Genomic DNA, 20,000 nt, shown 5'->3' on the forward strand with positions numbered 1-20,000 from the left:
TAGGCCCTCTCTCTCTCTGCTTCCAGAGCTTTGTCATACCTCGTCTTAAAGCTATGTATGGTTCCTGCCTCCACTACATCGCTTTTTAGTCTATTCCACTTCCTGACGACTCTGTGACTGAAGAAATACTTCCTAACATCCCTATGACTCGTCTGAGTCTTCAGCTTCAAGTTGTGACCCCTTGTTTCTGTGTCCCTTCTCTAGAACAACCTGTCTCTGTCTACCTTATCTATTCCACGCAGTATCTTGTATGTCGTTATCATGTCGCCCCTGTCCCGCCTGTCCTCCAATGTCGTCAGTCCGATTTCCCGCAATCTTTCTTCGTAGGACACACCCTTGAGCTCCGGAACTAGCCTTGTTGCAAACCTTTGCACTTTCTCTAATTTCTTGACGTGTTTGCCCAGGTGTGGGTTCCAAACTGGAGCTACATACCCCAGTATGGGCCTGGTGTACACAGTGTACAGTGTCTTGAACGATTGCTTACTAAGGTATCGGAACGCTATTCTCAGGTTTACCAGGTGCCCATACGCTGCAGCAGTTATCTGGTTGATGTGTGCCTCCGGAGACATGCTCGGTGTTATGGTCAGTCCAAGATCTTTCTCCTTGAGAGAGGTTTGCAGTCCTAGGCCACCTAGTCTATACTCTGTTTGCGGTCTTCTTTTCACTTCTCCGATCTTCATGACTGCATTTGGCAGGGTTGAATTCAAGAAGCCAGTTGCTGAACCATGTGTCCAGCCTGTCCAGGTATCTTTGAAGTCCTGCCTGGTTCTCATCTGAATTAATTCTCCTCATTAACTTCACATCATCTGCGAACAGGGACACCTCTGTGTCTATCCCTTCCATCATGTCATTCACATATACCAGAAATAGCACTGGTCCTAGGACCGACCCCTGTGGAACCCCCCTCGTCACAGGTACCCACTGTGATATCTCATCCCATACCATGACCCGTTGTTGCCTCCCTGTCAGGTATTCTCTGATCCATTGCAGTGCCCTTCCTGTTATACGTGCCTGATCCTCTAGTTTCTGTACTAGTCTCTTGTGAGGAACTGTGTCGAAGGCCTTCTTGCAGTCCAAGAAAATACAATCAACCCACCCCTCTATCTCGTGTCGCACTTCTGTAACTTTGTCATAGAACTCCAGAAGGTTTGTGACACAGGATTTGCCATCCATGAATCCGTGCTAGTTATCGTTTATAATTTTGTTCCGTTCAAGGTGCTCCACCACTCTCCATGACTTTGCATACTATACAGGTCAGTGACACTGGTCTGTAATTTAGTGCCTCTTTTCTGTCTCCTTTCTTAAAAATGGGAACTACATTTGCGGTCTTTCGTACTTCAGGTGTTGAAGATTGTGGTTAATGGCACACATAATGTATCTGCTCCTTCCCTGATGACCCATGAAGAGATGTTGTCCGGTCCCATTGCCTTTGATGTATCAAGGTCACTTAGCCGCTTCTTCACCTCCTCCTCAGTTGTGTGCATATCGTCCAGCACCTGTTGGTCTATTCGCTGTTGGTGTCCCCCTCTGTCCTGTCTTCCCAGAGTCCTTCCTGTCTCCACTGTAAATACTTTCTTAAATCTCCTGTTGAGCTCCTCGCATACCTCTTGATCGTTTCTTGTGAGTTCCCCACCTTCTTTCCTCAGCCTGATCACCTGGTCATTGACTCGTCTTTCTCCTAATGTGGCTAAGCAGCAGTTTCGGGGGTCGGTCTTGGCTTTCGATGCTATGTCATTTTCGTACTGTAGCTGGGCCTCCCTCCTTATCTGTGCATATTCGTTTCTGGCTCCTCGACTGATCTCCTTGTTTTCCTGGGTCCTTTGCCTTCTATACCTCTTCCATTCTCTAATGCACTTAGTTTTTGCCTCTCCCTGCACCTTTGGGTAAACCAAGGACTCGCTTTGGTCTTCCCATTTTTTCTGTTGCCCTTGGGAACAAACCTTTCGTCTGCCTCCTTGCATTTTGTTGTTACATACTCCATTTCATTTACTATCTTTCCTACCATTTCTCTGTCCCACTGCACCTCCCGCAGAAAGTTCCTCATACCTGTGTAGTTTCCCCTTTTATAGTTTGGCTTTTCCCATTCGAATCCTGTTACCCTCTCCATCTGTAACTCTATTATATAATCAAAACTCAGAACTACATGGTCACTAGCTCCGAGGGGCTTCTCATATGTGATGTCATCAACGTCTGAGCTACTCAGAGTGAACACAAGGTCCAGTCTTGCTGGTTCATCCTCCCCTCGCTCTCTGGTAGTGTCCCTGATGTGTTGATGCATGAGGTTTTCCAGTACCACATCCATCAACTTGGCTCTCCATGTTACGGGGCTTCCATGAGGCTCCAGTTTTTTCCAGTTGTTCTCCCTGTGGTTGAAATCACCCATAACCAGTAACTTTTCTCTGCACGTTTGAGCTGTTCGTGCCACCTCAGCCAGTGTGTCTACCATCGCTCTGTTGCTCTCATCATATTCCTCTCTTGGTCTCCTGCAGTTCTGTGGTGGGTTATACATCACAACAATGACTACCTTAGGTTCCCCAGATTGAATTGTGCCTGCTATGTAGTCCCTTTCCCCAATCTCGTCCATGCCCTCCATTTCCTGGAAACTCCATCGCTTTTTTATGAGCAGTGCAACCCCTCCTCCCCTTCTGCTCTTTCTATCTTTCTTCAGGATCTGATATCCTGGTGGGAAGACTGCATCTGTTATTGTCTCAGTGAGTTTCGTTTCTGTGACTGCTATGATGTCCGGGGACTTTTCGTTGATTCTTTCGTGCCATTCCTCATATTTATTTTTTATTCCATCTGCGTTTGTGTACAACACCTTCAGCTTCTTGTCAATCATGGTGGACCTTGGAGAATATTGGGGTTGGGGGGCGCAAGCCCTGGGGGGGTTATGGGGGTTTGTGGTGTAGGTGGAATTTGTGGTGGGGGGAGTGAGGGTAGAGTGCCCGCAGGGAGCTGCTGTGGCAGTGGGATTTTTGATGTTGGGGGTGGGGGCAGAGGGAACAGTGTGTGGGTGCTGGTTGAGACTGTTCATCTGCATTGGGATTTTCACAGTATGGGTGGGGTTTGTGGTGGGGGATGGGGGCAGAGGGAACAGTGTGCGGGTTTTAGCTGAGGTTGTTCAGTTGCTTCGGGGTTGTTGTGATTGGAGTCCTTCTGTGGGTGTCTCTGTAGGGTGTATTTGTCCTTCCACCTGAGTCTGGGTTCCACTCGTCCTCATCGATGCCTCCTGTTCCTCCTTTCGTTTTTGTACCCTCTCTCTCAGTCTCGTCCTTTCCTCATGTGTTCTGTCGCGATCGAGGTACACACTCTGGTACTCTGATTTGTCCCTCAGTCGTGCATTCTCCTGCAGGACCCTGGTTCGAGCTGATTCTGCCTTGAAGACTACTTTGACAGGTCGTCTCCTTCTGTGTGCAAACCACCCAATTCTCCGAAAATTTGCCACCTGGGTCATGTCTCGCTCTCCTATTGCTTTCGAGATACCTTCGATCGCTTTTTTTTCCCTGGATTTTTTCATCATAGGTTTCCCCTTCAACTTCTTGGAGCCTGTAGACAAACACTGACCTCTTCCTCTCCTCCTCCCACTGTGTCTCTATTTGTGACTTCTGAGGTGTTTTATTTCCTTCCATCGAGATGTTCATGCCTTGAAGCCCTGCCCTTGCTGCAGCCCGTGGACAGTTTTCCCTGCTCATCTGTTCCCTGCCACTGTAGTTGACTGTTAGAGTCTCTGCATAAGTCTTGTCTCCTGCATTGACTGCAGGCTTCACGATTGGTATTCCTGTACTCAACTTTTCCTGAATCCATACAGCCCACTCGTCTGTGACTGGTATAGAAATCCCTGATATCCTTCCTGTGCTGTCATATGTCTCTCTATTCTGTTTCAGTTTTTTTAGCTTCTCTTCTAAGCACTTTATATTATCTTCTGCTGCTAAGACTTGTAGTCCCCACTTCCTGCTCTCTTCAATTTCCCTGCTGAGCTCAGCTAGCTTCATTTCCCACTATAACTCCATTTTTGTTAGGTCTACCTCACATTTCTCCCTCCCAGGTTCCTCCATCCTGGGTTCAACCTCCAGACCCCTGGGTCTCCGCCCTCTTGGGTTGCCCATTTTTTTTTTTACCACGGAAAGGAGCTTGTGTGTGAGAGAGTGGGAGGAAGAGAGGGATAGAGAAAGAGGGAGAGAGAATCCTGGGAGGGGAGTTAGGGAAGGCCAAAGGAGGGAAGGGAAGATGAATGAAAGGTGTGTGAGGAGGGGAGAGAGAAGATAGAAAGGAAGAGATAGAGTTAGAGCAGAGGGAGGGGAAAGATGGAAAGAGAGAGAGAGAGAGAGAGAGAGAGAGAGAGAGAGAGAGAGAGAGAGAGAGAGAGAGAGAGAGAGAGAGAGAGAGAGAGAGAGAGAGAGGGAGGGAGAGAGAGAGAGAGAGAGAGAGAGAGAGAGAGAAAGAAAGAAAGAAAGAGGTAATTGGCCAGCCCTTTGCTCTGAACTCACCTTCACCGATTGGAATGTTCTTCTCCAAGGGGATGATGACAAGCAAGTGAAAACCTTCACTGGACACCTCCTTAATCTACAACAAGAACACATTCCTCACTGGCAATATGTGACGAAGCCTACAGATCAGCCTTGGCTTGGCTTTCTTTGTAGAGAGGCTGCTACTGCTAAGTACAAAGCATGGCGAAGGTATAAGTAACATCCTACCACCTATAACAGGAACTTGCACAGGCAAGCCTGTAAGCATATGGGTGACGTTCAAAAGTGGGCCATTGCTAAATGGGAGGTGGACACAAAAAGAAAGCTAGCATCAGGTAGGGTAGGCTCCAAAACCTGGTGGTCCCAGGTCAAGGACAGACAGGGTTATCTGCCTGATGAACTCATTCCACCTCTAAATCGACAGGATGGGACCACCTCTACTAGTAGTCAAGAGAAGGTGGACCTCTTTGCCGAACACTTTGCTACCAAAATGCAAGTTCCTGATCCAGCAAGTGACCCTCCTTGGCTAGCTGCAAGAACTGTGTCAAAACTGTCAGTGGTGACAATAAGGCAGGAGGAGGTGCATTTCCCTCTTAAATCGCTTGACCAAGAAAAGGCTGTGGGCCCAGACAAGTTGAGCCAAAGATTGCTGAGAAGATGTGCAGACCAGCTAGCAGCACCTCGCATCTTTCAGCACTGCCTAGTACAGTGTAAATGGCCCTCTCTGTGGAAAGAGGCAAATGTAGTCCCTGTTCACAAAAAGAAGAGCAGAGCAGAAATCAGCAACTACAGATCTGTGTCACTCCTGTCAATCACTAGTAAGATCCTTGAGACAATAATCTCAAGACAAATGACAGAGTTTCTTGACTACCACTCAGTACTTTGTGATCGTCAATATGGCTTCAGGAAAGGTTACTCTGCTGCTGATCTGTTGTTAAACCTCTCCACTAAGTGGCACCAGTCACTGGATGAATCCAAAGTCAGCTGTGTGGTAGCATTGGACATTGCTGGTGCTTTCGACCGGGTGTGGCACCAGGGCCTCTTGGCAAAACTTCAAGCACTGGAAACTGCAGGCTCTACGCTATGTCTCCTCAGTGATTACCTTCATGGTAGATCTCTTAGGGTAGTTCTCAATGGAACGGAATCAGCAAGACATCCTATTAGGGCAAGTGTTCCACAAGGAAGCGTGCTGGGACCATTATTATGGAATGTCTACTTCAACGACCTTCTTCATCTCATCCCAGAATCCCATGCATATGCAGACGACTGTACAATGACATTCACTTATCCAAGAGAAGAAATGCCAGCTGCTCTAAGCTACATCAATCACCAGCTAGGAGCTATATCAGCTTGAGGAAATAGATGGCAAGTAACATTTGCACCTGACGAAATGCAAATGAGGATGGTCTCTAGGCACCATGATGGTAATGCTGGTAAGGATGAATGGGAAGGTGTTGGCACCTGGAGAAAAAGTTGATACCCTTAATGTGAAATTTGACTCCAAACTAACCATGAAGAACCATGTTGTAAATCTTGCAAACAAGGCAGCCAGGAAGCTTACAGCACTTCGCCGTATCTCGCATCTGCTTGACAGTAGGGGTTGCAAGATTCTGTACGAGGCACAAGTAAGCTCACACCTTGAGTATGCTCCACTTTCTTGGTTTGCCTCCCCCCCCCTCTCATCTGCGACTGTTTGACAGAGTAGAGAACAGAGCAAGACGTCTCATCTCTCGCCTGGACCCATCCTGGATAGATCTGTCATTTCAGCAGAGCTTTCAACACAGGAGGGATGTGGGTGGCCTTACTGTTATGTACAAGGCCAATATTGTCAAAGTACCACACTTGGATCTACTTCGAGGACAGCGTGAAACAAGCTTTTATGCCACAAGACGGGCAGAAAGCAGCAACTTCACTCTGGCTGTACCCTTCTCCAGAACATCACTCCATCTGAGATCATATATACCCAGGATGACTCGAGTATGGAACACATTCGTACAGCATAATGATGTCAACGAGATAAAGTCAGTTGATCTACCAGATGAAATTGCTGGCCCACAGATGGCTCCAACTTCATCCTGTTCCCTACTTATATGTCTCATAACAACAAAAATGCTTTCAAATGAGCTGATGTAGGTAACAGCTCCTAGCTAGCCAACAAAGTTAGGAATCCTTAACCTGTAAATAGTTTGTCTATAAAGCTAGGGATCCTTAACCTTACCTTGTCAAACCCTGTGTAAAAAAGAGAGAGAGAGAGAGACAGAGAGAGAGAGAGAGAGAGAGAGAGAGAGACAGAGAGAGAGAGAGAGAGAGAGAGAGAGAGAGAGAGAGAGAGAGAGAGAGAGAGAGAGAGAGAGAGAGAGAGAGAGAGAAATGCACCTCCTCCTGCCTTATTGTCACCACTGACAGTTTTGACACAGTTCTTGCAGCTTGCCAAGGAGGGTCCCTTGCTGGATCAGGAACTTGCATTTTGGTAGCAAAGTGTTCAGCAAAGAGGTCCGCCTTCTCTTGACTACTAGTAGAGGTGGTCCCATCCTGTCGATTTAGAGGTGGAATAAGTTCATCAGGCAGATAACCTTGTCTGTCCTAGACCAGGGACCACCAGGTTTTGGAGCCTATCCTACCTGATGCTAACTTTCTTTTAGTGTCCACCTCCCATTTAGCAATGGCCCACTTTTGAACATCACCCATATGCCTACAGGCTTGCATGTGCAAGTTCCTGTTATAGGTGGTAGGATGTCTCTTATACCTTCGCCATGCTTTGTACTTAGCAGTAGCAGCCTCTCTACAACGAAAGCCAAACCAAGGCTGATCTGTAGGCTTTGTCACATATTGCCGGTGAGGAATGTGTTCTTGTTGCAGATTAAGGATGTATCCAGTGAAGGCTTTCACTTGGTTGTCAACATCCCCCTGGAGAAGAGCATTCCAGTCGGTGGTGGCGAGCTCAGAGCAAAGGGCTGGCCAATTACCTCTTTCCCATAGCCAGGTTGTGCGTGTGGACTCCTCACCTCGTTCTGTTGGGATCTTAAGTGTGGTAAAAACAGCCTTGTGGTCAGACGATCCAACGTAGCCGAGGGGTTGACAAGTGACTATGCCTTCTGCCAGATCACTCACTACTGGGTCAAGGGAGGAGCCAGAGATATGAGTAGGGAAATCAACAAAGTTTCTCATGTCAAACACTGCAAGAAGGTCATCAAAGTCCCTCTGTATAAGGTGCTGGTTGAGGTTGCAAGATCCTGTACGAAGCACAAGTACGCTCACACCTTGAGTATGCTCCACTTTCTTGGTTTGCCTGCCCCCCCTCTCATCTGCGACTGCTTGACAGAGTAGAGAACAGAGCAAGACGTCTTATCTCTCGCCTGGACCCATCCTGGATAGATCTGTCATTTCAGCAGAGCCTTCAACATAGGAGGGATGTGGGTAGCCTTACTGTTATGTACAAGGCCAATATTGTCAAAATACCACACTTGGATCCACTTCGAGGACAGCGTGAAACAAGCTTTTTTGCCACAAGACGGGCAGAAAGCAGCAACTTCACTCTGGCAGTACCCTTCTCCAGAACATCACTCCATCTGAGATCATACATACCCAGGATGACTGGAGTAGGGAACACATTCGTACAGCATAATGATGTCAACGAGATAAAGTCAGTTGATCAAATGAAAATGCTGGCCCACAGATGGCTCCAACTTCATCCTGTTCCCTACTTGTATGTCTCATAACAATAAAAATGCTTTCAAATGAGCTGATGTAGGTAACAGCTCTTAGCTTGCCAATAAAGTTAGGAATCCTTAACCTGTAATATAGCTGTCAATAATGCTAGGGATCCTTAACCTTGTCAAATCCTGTGTAAAAAAAAAAAAAAAAAAAGAGAGAGAGAGGGAGGGAGATAGAGGGAGAGAGAGAGGGAGAAAGATAGATAGATAGATAGATAGATATAGATAGAGATAGAGAGAGAGAGAGAAAGAGAGAGAGAGAGAGAGAGAGAGAGAGAGAGAGAGAGAGAGAGAGGGCTTGGACTGTATGTTCAGTGGTGGGTAGGGGAGGTAGGTGGTATGTGGTTGAGGGGTGACTGTTACTCCACTCTCGTGTATGTACTCACCTATTTGTACTCACCTATTTGTGGTTGCAGGGGTCGATTCACAGCTCCTGGCCCCGCCTCTTCGCTGATTGCTACTAGGTTCTCTCTCTCCCTGCCCCATGGGCTCTATCATACCTCGCCTTAAAACTATGTACGGTTCCTGCCTCCACCACATCACTTTCTAGGCTATTCCATGGCCTGACTACTCTATGATTGAAGAAATACTTCCTAACATCCCTTTGATTCATCTGAGTCTTCAACTTCCAATTGTGACCTCTTGTGTCTGTGTCCCATCTCTGGAACATCCCGTCTTCCAGAGATGGGACACAGACACAAGAGGTCACAATTGGAAGTTGAAGATTCAGATGAATCAAAGGGATGTTAGGAAGTATTTCTTCAATCATAGAGTAGTCAGGCCATGGAATAGCCTAGAAAGTGATGTGGTGGAGGCAGGAACCATACATAGTTTTAAGGCGAGGTATGTGTGTGTGTATGTGTGTGTGTGTGTGCGCCCCCACTTCTAAGTATTCATACTGCTAATAAATACCAGCAGTAATACCAGTAATTCCAAAACTTACCAATAGTAATTCTAACACTTATCAATTCTACTTATAAAATATGGAGAGCAATACTAGGTTGTAAAATTTAGCTTGTGTCAGCTTCTACAAGTGTGTGACATTACCCCTCGCTAGACCGCTTTACTCCTCACACTCTCGTCAACCCTATCTCCATCTTATCTATGCTATTTCTACTCTAATTCCGGTAATAGTTTGCAGGAGTGAGTGACCAGTATCTAACAGTGATGCAGAGATCTGAATCTGACAACATGCAACCACAATAGGTCAGCAATACTTGCGCTGGCAGCGGCATGATGACAAGTTGCCAGATGCTGATGATGTAGTCGTCGTACATAGGCCTTGTATCACTATTTTGAAAATCCCTCACCCGTGATGTTTATAACTATATATGCTCATACATCTCGCGTTCCTCAAGTGATTTCACTTTTCACTTATGATAGAATCCACTTCACATTCGGTGGGCTACACTTTATATTTACAATAGCACACAACTATTGTGACGTCACTGCTTCAGCAGGCCTACTCATGCCACCTTCCCTTGTTATATATTTTATTTTTCCTTTCTCCTCTTGCTTATTAACTTTTTCACTCTCACTGTATGGTGCCCCACATTTCACTTGTTAACCAATCTCTCATAATTCTTGAACACCCGCTTCCACACTCACTTTGATCTTTGTATAATTGAATCTGTGTGGCAACAGGTGCCTACTAGGCCCCTAACGGTTTGGCACTTTGAAATATTAATGATTTCAGGCTTCCTCTCGACTTTTTTTTAACTAATAATTTTGGTTATCACTCGTAGGATTGCTCATTGACGTTGTCACTACCACTGATTACTGCTAGCATTTACGGCACACCTTAAAAACACTAAGGTTCTCGGAGCCTTGTGCACCCACGTCTGCGTGACTGTGTGACTGTGTGTACTCACCTATTTGTACTCACCTATTTGTGGTTGCAGGGGTCGAGTCCTAGCTCCTGGCCCCGCCTCTTCACCGGTTGCTACTAGACCCTCTCTCTCCCCGCTCCATGAGCTTTATCAAACCTCGTCTTAAAACTGTGTATGGTTCCTGCCTCCACTACGTCATTTTCTAGGTTATTCCACTGCCTTACAACTCTATGACTGAAGAAATACTTCCTACTATCTCTCTGACTCATTTGTGTCTTCAACTTCCAATTGTGGCCTCTTGTTTCTGTGTCCCCTCCCTGGAACATCCTGTCCTTGTCCACCTTGTCTATTCCACGCAGTATTTTATATGTCGTTATCATGTCTCCCCTGACCCTCCTGTCCTCCAGTGTCGTCAGGCCGATTTCCCTTAATCTTTCTTCATAGGACATTCCCCTTAGCTCTGGAACTAACCTTGTTGCAAACCTTTGTACTTTCTCTAGTTTCTTGACGTGCTTTATCAAGTGCGGGTTCCAAACAGGTGCTGCATACTCCAGTATGGGCCTGACATACACGGTGTACAGTGTCTTGAATGATTCCTTACTAAGGTGTCGGAATGCTGTTCTCAGGTTTGCCAGGCGCCCATATGCTGCAGCAGTTATCTGATTGATGTGTGCTTCCGGAGACATGCTCGGTGTTATACTCACCCCAAGATCTTTCTCCTTGAGTGAGGTTTGCAGTCTTTGGCCACCTAGCCTATACTCTGTCTGTGGTCTTCTGTGCCCTTCCCCTATCTTCATGACTTTGCATTTGGCAGGATTAAATTCGAGAAGCCATTTGCTGGACCAGGTGTCCAGTCTGTCCAGGTCTCTTTGAAGTCCTGCCTGGTCCTCATCAGATTTAATTCTCCTCATTAACTTCACATCATCTGCAAACAGGGACACTTCTGAGTCTAACCCTTCCGTCATGTCGTTCACATATACCAAAAATAGCACTGGTCCTAGGACCGACCCCTGTGGGACCCCGCTCGTCACAGGTGCCCACTGTGATACATCATTACGTACCATGACTCGTTGTTGCCTCCCTGTCAGGTATTCTCTGATCCATTGCAGTGCCCTTCCTGTTATATGCGCCTGATGCTCTAGCTTCTGCACTAATCTCTTGTGAGGAACTGTGTCAAAGGCCTTCTTGCAGTCCAAGAAGATGCAATCAACCCACCCCTCTCTCTCTTGTCTTACTTCTGTTATTTTATCATAAAACTCCAGAAGGTTTGTGACACAGGATTTGCCTTCCGTGAATCCGTTCTGGTTGGCATTTATACTCCTGTTCCGTTCCAGGTGCTCCACCACTCTCCTCCTGATAATCTTCTCCATAATTTTGCATACTATACACGTCAATGACACAGGTCTATAGTTTAGTGCCTCTTTTTTGTCTCCTTTTTTGAAAATGGGAACTACATTTGCCGTCTTCCATACCTCAGGTAGTTGCCCAGTTTCCAGGGATGTGTTGAAGATTGTGGTAAGTGGTACGCACAACATATCTGCTCCCTCTCTAAGGACCCATGGAGAGATGTTGTCCGGTCCCATTGCCTTTGAGGTATCGATGTCCCTTAGCAGTTTCTTCACCTCCTCCTCATCTGTATGTATGTCGTCCAACACTTGTTGGTGTATTCCTTGTTGGTGTCCCCATCTGGTCTGTCCCCCCAGAGTCCTTCCTGTCTCTACTGTAAATACTTCCTTAAATCTCGTGTTGAGCTCCTCACATACCTCTTGATCGTTTCTTGTGAGTTCTCCACCTTCTTTCCTCAGCCTTATCACCTGGTCCTTGACTGTTGTCTTCCTCCTAATGTGGCTATACAGCAGTTTCGGGTCAGATTTGACTTTCGATGCTATGTCGTTTTCATACTGTCGCTGGGCCTCCCTCCTTATCTGCGCATACTCGTTTCTGGCTCTTCTACTAATCTCCTTGTTTTCCTGGGTCCTATGCCTCCTGTACCTTTTCCATTCTCTGTTGCACTTAATTTTTTTTTTTTTTTTTTTTTTTGTGTGTGTGTGTGTGTGTGTGTGTGTGTGTGTGTGTGTGTGTGTGTGTGTGTGTGTGTGTGTGTGTGTGTGTGTGTGTGTGTGTATACTCACCTAGTTGTACTCACCTAGTTGATGTTGAAGAGGTCGAGTCCTAGCTCCTGGCCCCTCCTCTTCACTGGTCGCTACTAGGTCACTCTCCCTGAACCGTGTGTGTGTGTGTGTGTGTGTGTGTGTGTGTGTGTGTGTGTGTGTGTGTGTGTGTGTGTGTGTGTGTGTGTGTATGTCTAATATTTATTTCAGATATTTATAAAATCCCCAGATAATATTTATTGTTGTTCAGAACAAGTAATTCCAGTTAGTAATTTCTTAAATAACACGTCACTGTGGCAGTACATATCGCTTGCTTTTAACATTCTTGATAACACTCTGATGTATTGTGTAAAGAACTTATTGAAGCCTCATTTATCATTGCAAATTCCCTAATGATGGCTATGTAGATTACAACTGCTGATGACATCTTCTTCAGAGAACATTTGTGTCTAAAATGGGGGTAAAACAATATAATTCATTTACCCTTATATATTTATGCTATGCTAATTGAAACTCAATGGAGATTAAAAGGTCTGATTAATACAAGTATTACATACTTTACCTGGAGAACAATACTTTTACTGAACCTACAAATACATTTCTTATTTCCTTATAAGGTAGAAATAATATAGTTTAGATTTAGTAAAACATTGGAAGGTAGAACACAAAGTTACTAGTTTGTAATACTACATTACTGTCTCTGTGTTTGTGTAATGCCTCTTTTATTCTGCCCATTCCTTATGAAAGGCTATTACAAGTTGATAGTTGCTCTGAGCTTGTTGGGTAAGTTTGGAATCTCAGCAGCATTTTCCATCCTGTACATCTACTCTGCCGAGATCTTCCCAACTGAGTACCGCAGTGTGGGAGTTGGTACTTGTTCCATGTGTGCTCGTCTTGGTGGTATTCTCGCGTCATTCATTGTTTCTCTGGTAAGTCACTACCATATTATTTATTAATTATGCAAATTTTAAATTTTCATAGAATAAAGTACTCTGTTTATTTTCTTATTTTTCATTTAGTTTATCTTGAATATATTTAACCATATAGAGTCTATTAATTTTCATTTGCGTGATGTCACCGTGGTTGTTTAATATTTTTATAGATGGGGTTGTAAGAGAAGTAAATGCGAGGGTCTTGGCAAGAGGCGTGGAGTTAAAAGATAAAGAATCACACATAAAGTGGGAGTTGTCACAGTTGCTCTTTGCTGATGACACTGTGCTCTTGGGAGATTCTGAAGAGAAGTTGCAGAGGTTGGTGGATGAATTTGGTAGGGTGTGCAAAAGAAGAAAGTTAAAAGTGAATACAGGAAAGAGTAAGGTTATGAATATAACAAAAAAGATTAGGTGATGAAAGATTGGATATCAGATTGGAGGGAGAGAGTATGGACGAGGTGAATGTATTCAGATATCTGGGAGTGGACGTGTCAGCGGATGGGTCTATGAAAGATGAGGTGAATCATAGAATTGATGAGGGGAAAAGGGTGAGCGGCGCACTTAGGAGTCTGTGGAGACAAAGAACTTTGTCCTTGGAGGCAAAGAGGGGAATGTATGAGAGTATAGTTTTACCAACGCTCTTATATGGGTGTGAAGCATGGGTGATGAATGTTGCAGCGAGGAGAAGGATGGAGGCAGGGCAATGTGTGGTGTGAATATAATGCAGAGAATTCGTAGTTTGAAAGTTAGGAGGAGGTGCGGGATTGCCTAAACTGTTGTCCAGAGGGCTGAGGAAGGGTTGTTAAGGTGGTTCGGACATGTAGAAAGAATGGAGCGAAACAGAATGACTTCAAGAGTGTATCAGTCTGTAGTGGAAGGAAGGCGGGGTAGGGGTCGGCCTAGGGAAGGTTGGAGGGAGGGGGTGAAGGAGATTTTGTGTGCGAGGGGCTTGGACTTCCAGCGGGCATGCATGAGCGTGTTTGATAGGAGTGAATGGAGACAAATGGTTTTTAATACTTGACGTGCTGTTGGAGTGTGAGCAAAGTAACATTTATGAAGGGGTTCAGGGAAACCGGCAGGTCGGACTTGAGTCCTGGAGATGGGAAGTACAGTGCCTGCACTCTGAAGGAGGGGTGTTAATGTTGCAGTTTAAAAACTGTAGTGTAAAGCACCCATCTGGCAAGACAGTGATGGAGTGAATGATGGTGAAAGTTTTTCTTTTCGGGCCACCCTGCCTTGGTGGGAATCGGCCAGTGTGTTAATAAAAAAATAAATAAAATAAAAATAATAATAATAATATTTTTATTTACTACAAGTACATGTACAAGGTATACAGTCCTAGCTGACATCAGTGACATACTACTATATAGAAAGCCGCTTGTTATACTGAGCATTTCTGGCAAATTAGGTCAGCTATGTCCCAGGATGCGACCCACACCAGTCCACTAACACCCAGGCACCTGTTTTACTGATGGGTGAACATAGACAACCGGTGTAAAGAACCACTCCCAATGTTGCTACCCTCACCGGTAATCGAACCCTGACTTTTGCCGTGTGAAGCGAGAGCTTTACCCACCAGGCCACGGGGGACAAGGACTGTTTGATACCTATGGGTTTGGCGCTTCCCTTTGGTTAAAACAATTGTCGCGAAATCATTGTATGAAATTGATGGAACATTTGATGGTTTAGGCTGTGTAGGAACAAATTTTGTTTGATTCTGAGTAATAACTAAAAAATACATCTTCTGATCGGCTTTAAACTTTTAGTGCTGTGTTTCCCTCATCTGCCACTAGTGAGTTTCCCCACTGGTGACTTATCTTCCACTAGTGAGTTTCCCCACTGGTGACTTATCTTCCACTAGTGAATTTCTCCACTGGTGACTCATCTTCCACTAGAGAGTTTCTCCACTGGTGACTCATCTTCCACTATAGAGTTTCTCCACTGGTGACTCATCTTCCACTAGAGAGTTTCTCCACTGGTGACTCATCTTCCACTAGAGAGTTTCTCCACTGGTGACTCATCTTCCACTAGAGAATTTCTCCACTGGTGACTCATCTTCCACTAGAGAGTTTCTCCACTGGTGACTCATCTTCCACTAGAGAGTTTCTCCACTGGTGACTCATCTTCCACTAGAGAGTTTCTCCACTGGTGACTCATCTTCCACTAGTTTCCCCACTGGTGACTCATCTTCCACTAGAGAGTTTCTCCACTGGTGACTCATCTTCCACTAGAGAGTTGCCTTCAAACTGAGGGACTGATTACCTCAAACTCTTCATCTTCCACCATTCCCCGCACTGGACTGAAGAAGCCACTGGTTGGCGAAACATTTCCAGAATAAAGATGCTCAAATGTTGCACAAGTTCCTCATTTATCTGTCTGATTAATGGTCCAAGTCGAAGCGAAACGTCGATACAAGTTTCATTCTCGTGTGTGCGAGTTATTAGTTTGTGTAGTTACATTGTATTGTAACTGAGTTACATTGTATTGTAACTGAGTTACATTGTATTGTAACTGAGTTACATTGTATTGTAACTGAGTTACATTGTATTGTAACAGTTACGTTGTATTGTAACTGAGTCACATTGTATTGTAACTGAGTTACATTGTATTGTAACTGAGTTACATTGTATTGTAACTGAGTTACATTGTATTGTAACTGAGTTACATTGTATTGTAACTGAGTTACATTGTATTGTAGCTGAGTTACATTGTATTGTAACTGAGTTACATTGTATTGTAACTTAGTTACATTGTATTGTAACTGAGTTACATTGTATTGTAACTGAGTTACATTGTATTGTAACTGAGTTACATTGTATTGTAGCTGAGTTACATTGTATTGTAGCTGAGTTACATTGTATTGTAGCTGAGTTACATTGTATTGTAGCTGAGTTACATTGTAACTATGAAAAACGCTAGGTTATCTAAGAATTTGGTTTATGTCAACCGTTTAATGCAGACGACACAGCAGACAATTCAGAGTTCTAAAAGTTCAGGATTACACACGTAAAAATCATTGACTTGACCAGTTATCAATTTGACCAGTGATCAATTTGACCAGTGATCAATTTGACCAGTGATCAATTTGACCAGTGATCAATTTGACCAGTGATCAATTTGACCAGTGATCAATTTGACCAGTGATCAATTTGACCAGTGATCAATTTGACTAGTGATCAATTTGACTAGTGATCAATTTGACCAGTGATCAATTTGACCAGTGATCAATTTGACCAGTGATCAATTTGACCAGTGATCAATTTGACCAGTGATCAATTTGACCAGTGATCAATTTGACCAGTGATCAATTTGACCAGTGATCAATTTGACCAGTGATCAATTTGACCAGTGATCAATTTGACCAATGATAAATTTGACCAGTGATCAATTTGACCAGTGATCAATTTGACCAGTGATCAATTTGACCAATGATAAATTTGACCAGTGATCAATTTGACCAATGATAAATTTGACCAGTGATCAATTTGACCAATGATAAATTTGACCAGTGATCAATTTGACCAATGATAAATTTGACCAATGATAAATTTGACTGACAGTAATGACTAGATTCACTTGTGTGTTGAATAACACATGATAGTTATGAATAGTTTTCTCTGTCCTTCCTCTGAAACTGGTAAACTTCCAGGTGGTGTATACCTGCTTGTAGTTTACTGATAAACAACTTCTATGTCGTTATTAGTAATTATGTCTTGCTGGTAAACAACTAATAAGTGGTTATTGCTTGGTGGAAAACTACCACTTAATAGTTTGGCTTTGTGGTAAACTGCGTTACTTTTATTACATGATGGTAAACTGTCACTTAGTATATATGGCTCAGAGAGATTTTTCAGGTTAATAGGTATGTAGGTTTAAAATTCAGATTTAAGAATTATTTCCAGTTTGGTGAGAAATGAGGTTGTCAAGCATGTAAGATTGCAGAATGACTTTAATAGGCTGTGTCTGATACTATACTTGCTAATCAACTCAGGGAACGGGTGGGGCTTGAACCTATGATAAGTGAGTCTTAAAACTCTTAGGAAGTGTGTTAATCACTGAACCAACTGTCACTATAATTGTTCTGTGGACTAATGACGTCCAGTGTTCTATGTCAGCACCATCTTAGTTAATTATACCATTGCCCATCCTTGGCACGTCTCCACCATAGACATGTGTAATGTGACAAGGAGCTTTGTCCACTGTCATTTAAATAACTGCTTCATCGTCCCACACTTTTCTTCCATGATCGACCCATAAAGAAATGCTGATTTTACAATTTCTCATGCCACACAACGCCATCACTACCTTGTGTGGCAGATGACGAAACAGAAATTAAGAGAATTACTTCGGTAGATAGCATCAAATACGACTTCTCTCTCTCTCTCTCTCTCTCTCTCTCTCTCTCTCTCTCTCTCTCTCTCTCTCTCTCTCTCTCTCTCTCTCTCTCTCTCGAGAACTTCAATCCAAAACATTTGAACTACAGTCATACGAAACATACTTACCACTTCCTGTACATATATGTTAACTTGTAAATGTTTCTTCTAATTTGCTTCAAATCTTCACTGCTGACGTTTACCTGCACTTCAAACTTATGCCGCACTCTGCACTATTTTAGTCGCCCGCATGGAGATACACTGGACTGGGGTTATGGAACGAGCGGTGACCAAAACACGTCTAGTTATCATTATTATGAATTAAAAGTGATAAACCTATGGAAGTCATTGATCACTGCTGATAAAGTGAAGGTGGGAATAAACCTTTCGTCAAAAAATTGAAATTTCCGAGAGTTGAACAACTCAAAGGAATTATTTTTTAGTAAGTTAGATCGCTTACAGAAGATTCAAAGTCTTCATTAAGAATGTTAGATCAACACTGGGTTTAACTGATGATAAACATGATGATCACTGTATCCAATAGTTTCTATTCATGATATAGAAAATTCTTATTGTCTTTTTTTACCATTCTGGAAGTTCTGTATTTTTAACTATTCACCTTACAGAAAATATTATACTGCACAAATTTTATTGTGGTTAGGTATGATTTTCTTATATAATATTGATGTTTTCAATGGTCGAAAAGATCATATTGACTAATAATGTGTCTTACGTCTTCCACAGGCTGATATATACAAGCCATTACCACTGCTTATATTTGGTGTGTTGTCACTAGTCTCTGGTTGTCTTACTGTCTTCCTGCCGGAGACTGTTGGCTGTAAATTACCACAAACTCTACAGGAAAGTGAAGCTTTTGGCAGGTGAGAATGATGATACATTTCATATTCTGGGTTTTGAGAACTAGATTTTGAGATTAGTGAAGAAATATGGATATTCTTTAATCTCTGTTATCCCCAAAACACAGTGATGGAAGAAATGTCGAAGATTTATGAAATAGCTAATTATCTAAAATACCAAAAATAATTAATTGATAAATCCTATATAAAACTGTCAGAAATAGATTATACAATTCGAAAATGACAAACAAACAAATTCAACCAAGAATATGTTGGTTCTCCTTTGCAGTGAAAAGCGTCTTCATGTATCTTCTCTACTTGAGAATTTTAAAATCCAAATTGTATTAAAAATCTTGATACAGTAAGAGAACATCTGATTAAGAATTATCCAAAAAATGCTGACGGCTTTGTCTATAAGATTCCTCTGTAAAAATTGCATTAAATTTTATTTTAATCAAACTGGAAAAAAACTTGAACTAAGATCACAACAACATAAATATAGTCTTAGAAGTGGACAAGAATCTAATGCTTTGTTTATTCTTGTGAGATTTAAACCTCACAATTGATGTTCAAAATGCCGAGAAAGTTGTATCAAGCCGGTCCATTGTTGAAATACATTTAACTGAATCAAAATTCATGACAAATTGTATTGACGTTAATATGAATATTGGTTCTGGATTATATAAATTATATTAATTTATAAAATAATTTGAGGAATTTAAACCATGCATAACATGACCTGTATAATTTTCACTTGACATGTATATTGACCCACCCACCTGCATCATACTGGGTCGAGTATACAGTCATATGTCAGGTCATGTCTTAACCTTATAAACAATCTTCTTTCTGTTATTTTTACATTCCTTGATAATGTGACATATTATGAAATACTTAGAAGTTCACTATCTTTTCATAGTGGATGTTTTGCACACAATCATGCACAGCAGAGTCAGGAGCTGTGATTCAACCCCTGCAACCACAATTAGGTGAGCAGACATAAACACACACAAACACACACTAGAGCCAGAAATGAATATGCACAGATAAGGAGGGAGGCCCAACGGCAATTCGAAAATAACATAACAGATAAAGCAAAGTAAGACCCAAGGTGTTGTACAGTCACATCAGGAGGAAAACAACAGTGAAGGACCAGGTAATCCGGCTGAGGGAGAAAGGAGGAAAGATCACGAGAAATGACCGAGAAGTGTTTCAAGAGCTCAGCATGAGATTTAAAGAAGTATTTAGAGTGGAGACAGAAAGGACCCCAAGAAAGCCAGACTGGTGGGGTACACTATCAAGTGATGGACAATACATACAAATGAGGAGGAGGTAAAGACGCTGTTATGTGAACTAGATACATCAAAGGCGATGAGAACAAGCAGTATCTCTCCACGGGTCCTGAGAGAGGGAGAAGAAGCACTCTCTGTTCCCATAACAACAATCTTCAACACATCTATCGATACCTGGCGACTACCTGAGGTGCAGAAAACAGCAAATATAGTCCAAATTTTTAAGAAAGGAAGCGCAGCATTAAACTACCTACCGGAGTCACTAACATGTATAGTATACAAAGTCATGGAGAAGATTATCAGGAGAAGAGTGGTGGAACACCAAGAAAAGAATGAGCTTAAACACGACAACCAACACGGTTTCAGGAAAAGGAAATCCGGTGTCACAAACCTACTGGAGATCTATGACAAGGTAGCGGCAGAAAGG

General features: G+C 43.2%; 1 protein-coding gene across 1 annotated transcript in view; it reads left to right on the plus strand.

Moving 5' to 3' along the window:
- LOC128701904 (organic cation transporter protein-like) overlaps window positions 1–20,000 on the plus strand; it is a 115,602-nt gene that overhangs the window by 46,899 nt on the left and 48,703 nt on the right. Inside the window, exons 5-6 of the mRNA XM_070099836.1 lie at window positions 12,867–13,048; window positions 18,169–18,305. Coding sequence (XP_069955937.1) covers window positions 12,867–13,048; window positions 18,169–18,305 — 319 coding nt within the window. The remainder of the gene's footprint in view (window positions 1–12,866; window positions 13,049–18,168; window positions 18,306–20,000) is intronic.

This window comes from Cherax quadricarinatus, chromosome 69 (genome assembly GCF_038502225.1).
Source record: "Cherax quadricarinatus isolate ZL_2023a chromosome 69, ASM3850222v1, whole genome shotgun sequence".
In the NCBI taxonomy this organism is placed as follows: Eukaryota; Metazoa; Arthropoda; class Malacostraca; order Decapoda; family Parastacidae; genus Cherax; species Cherax quadricarinatus.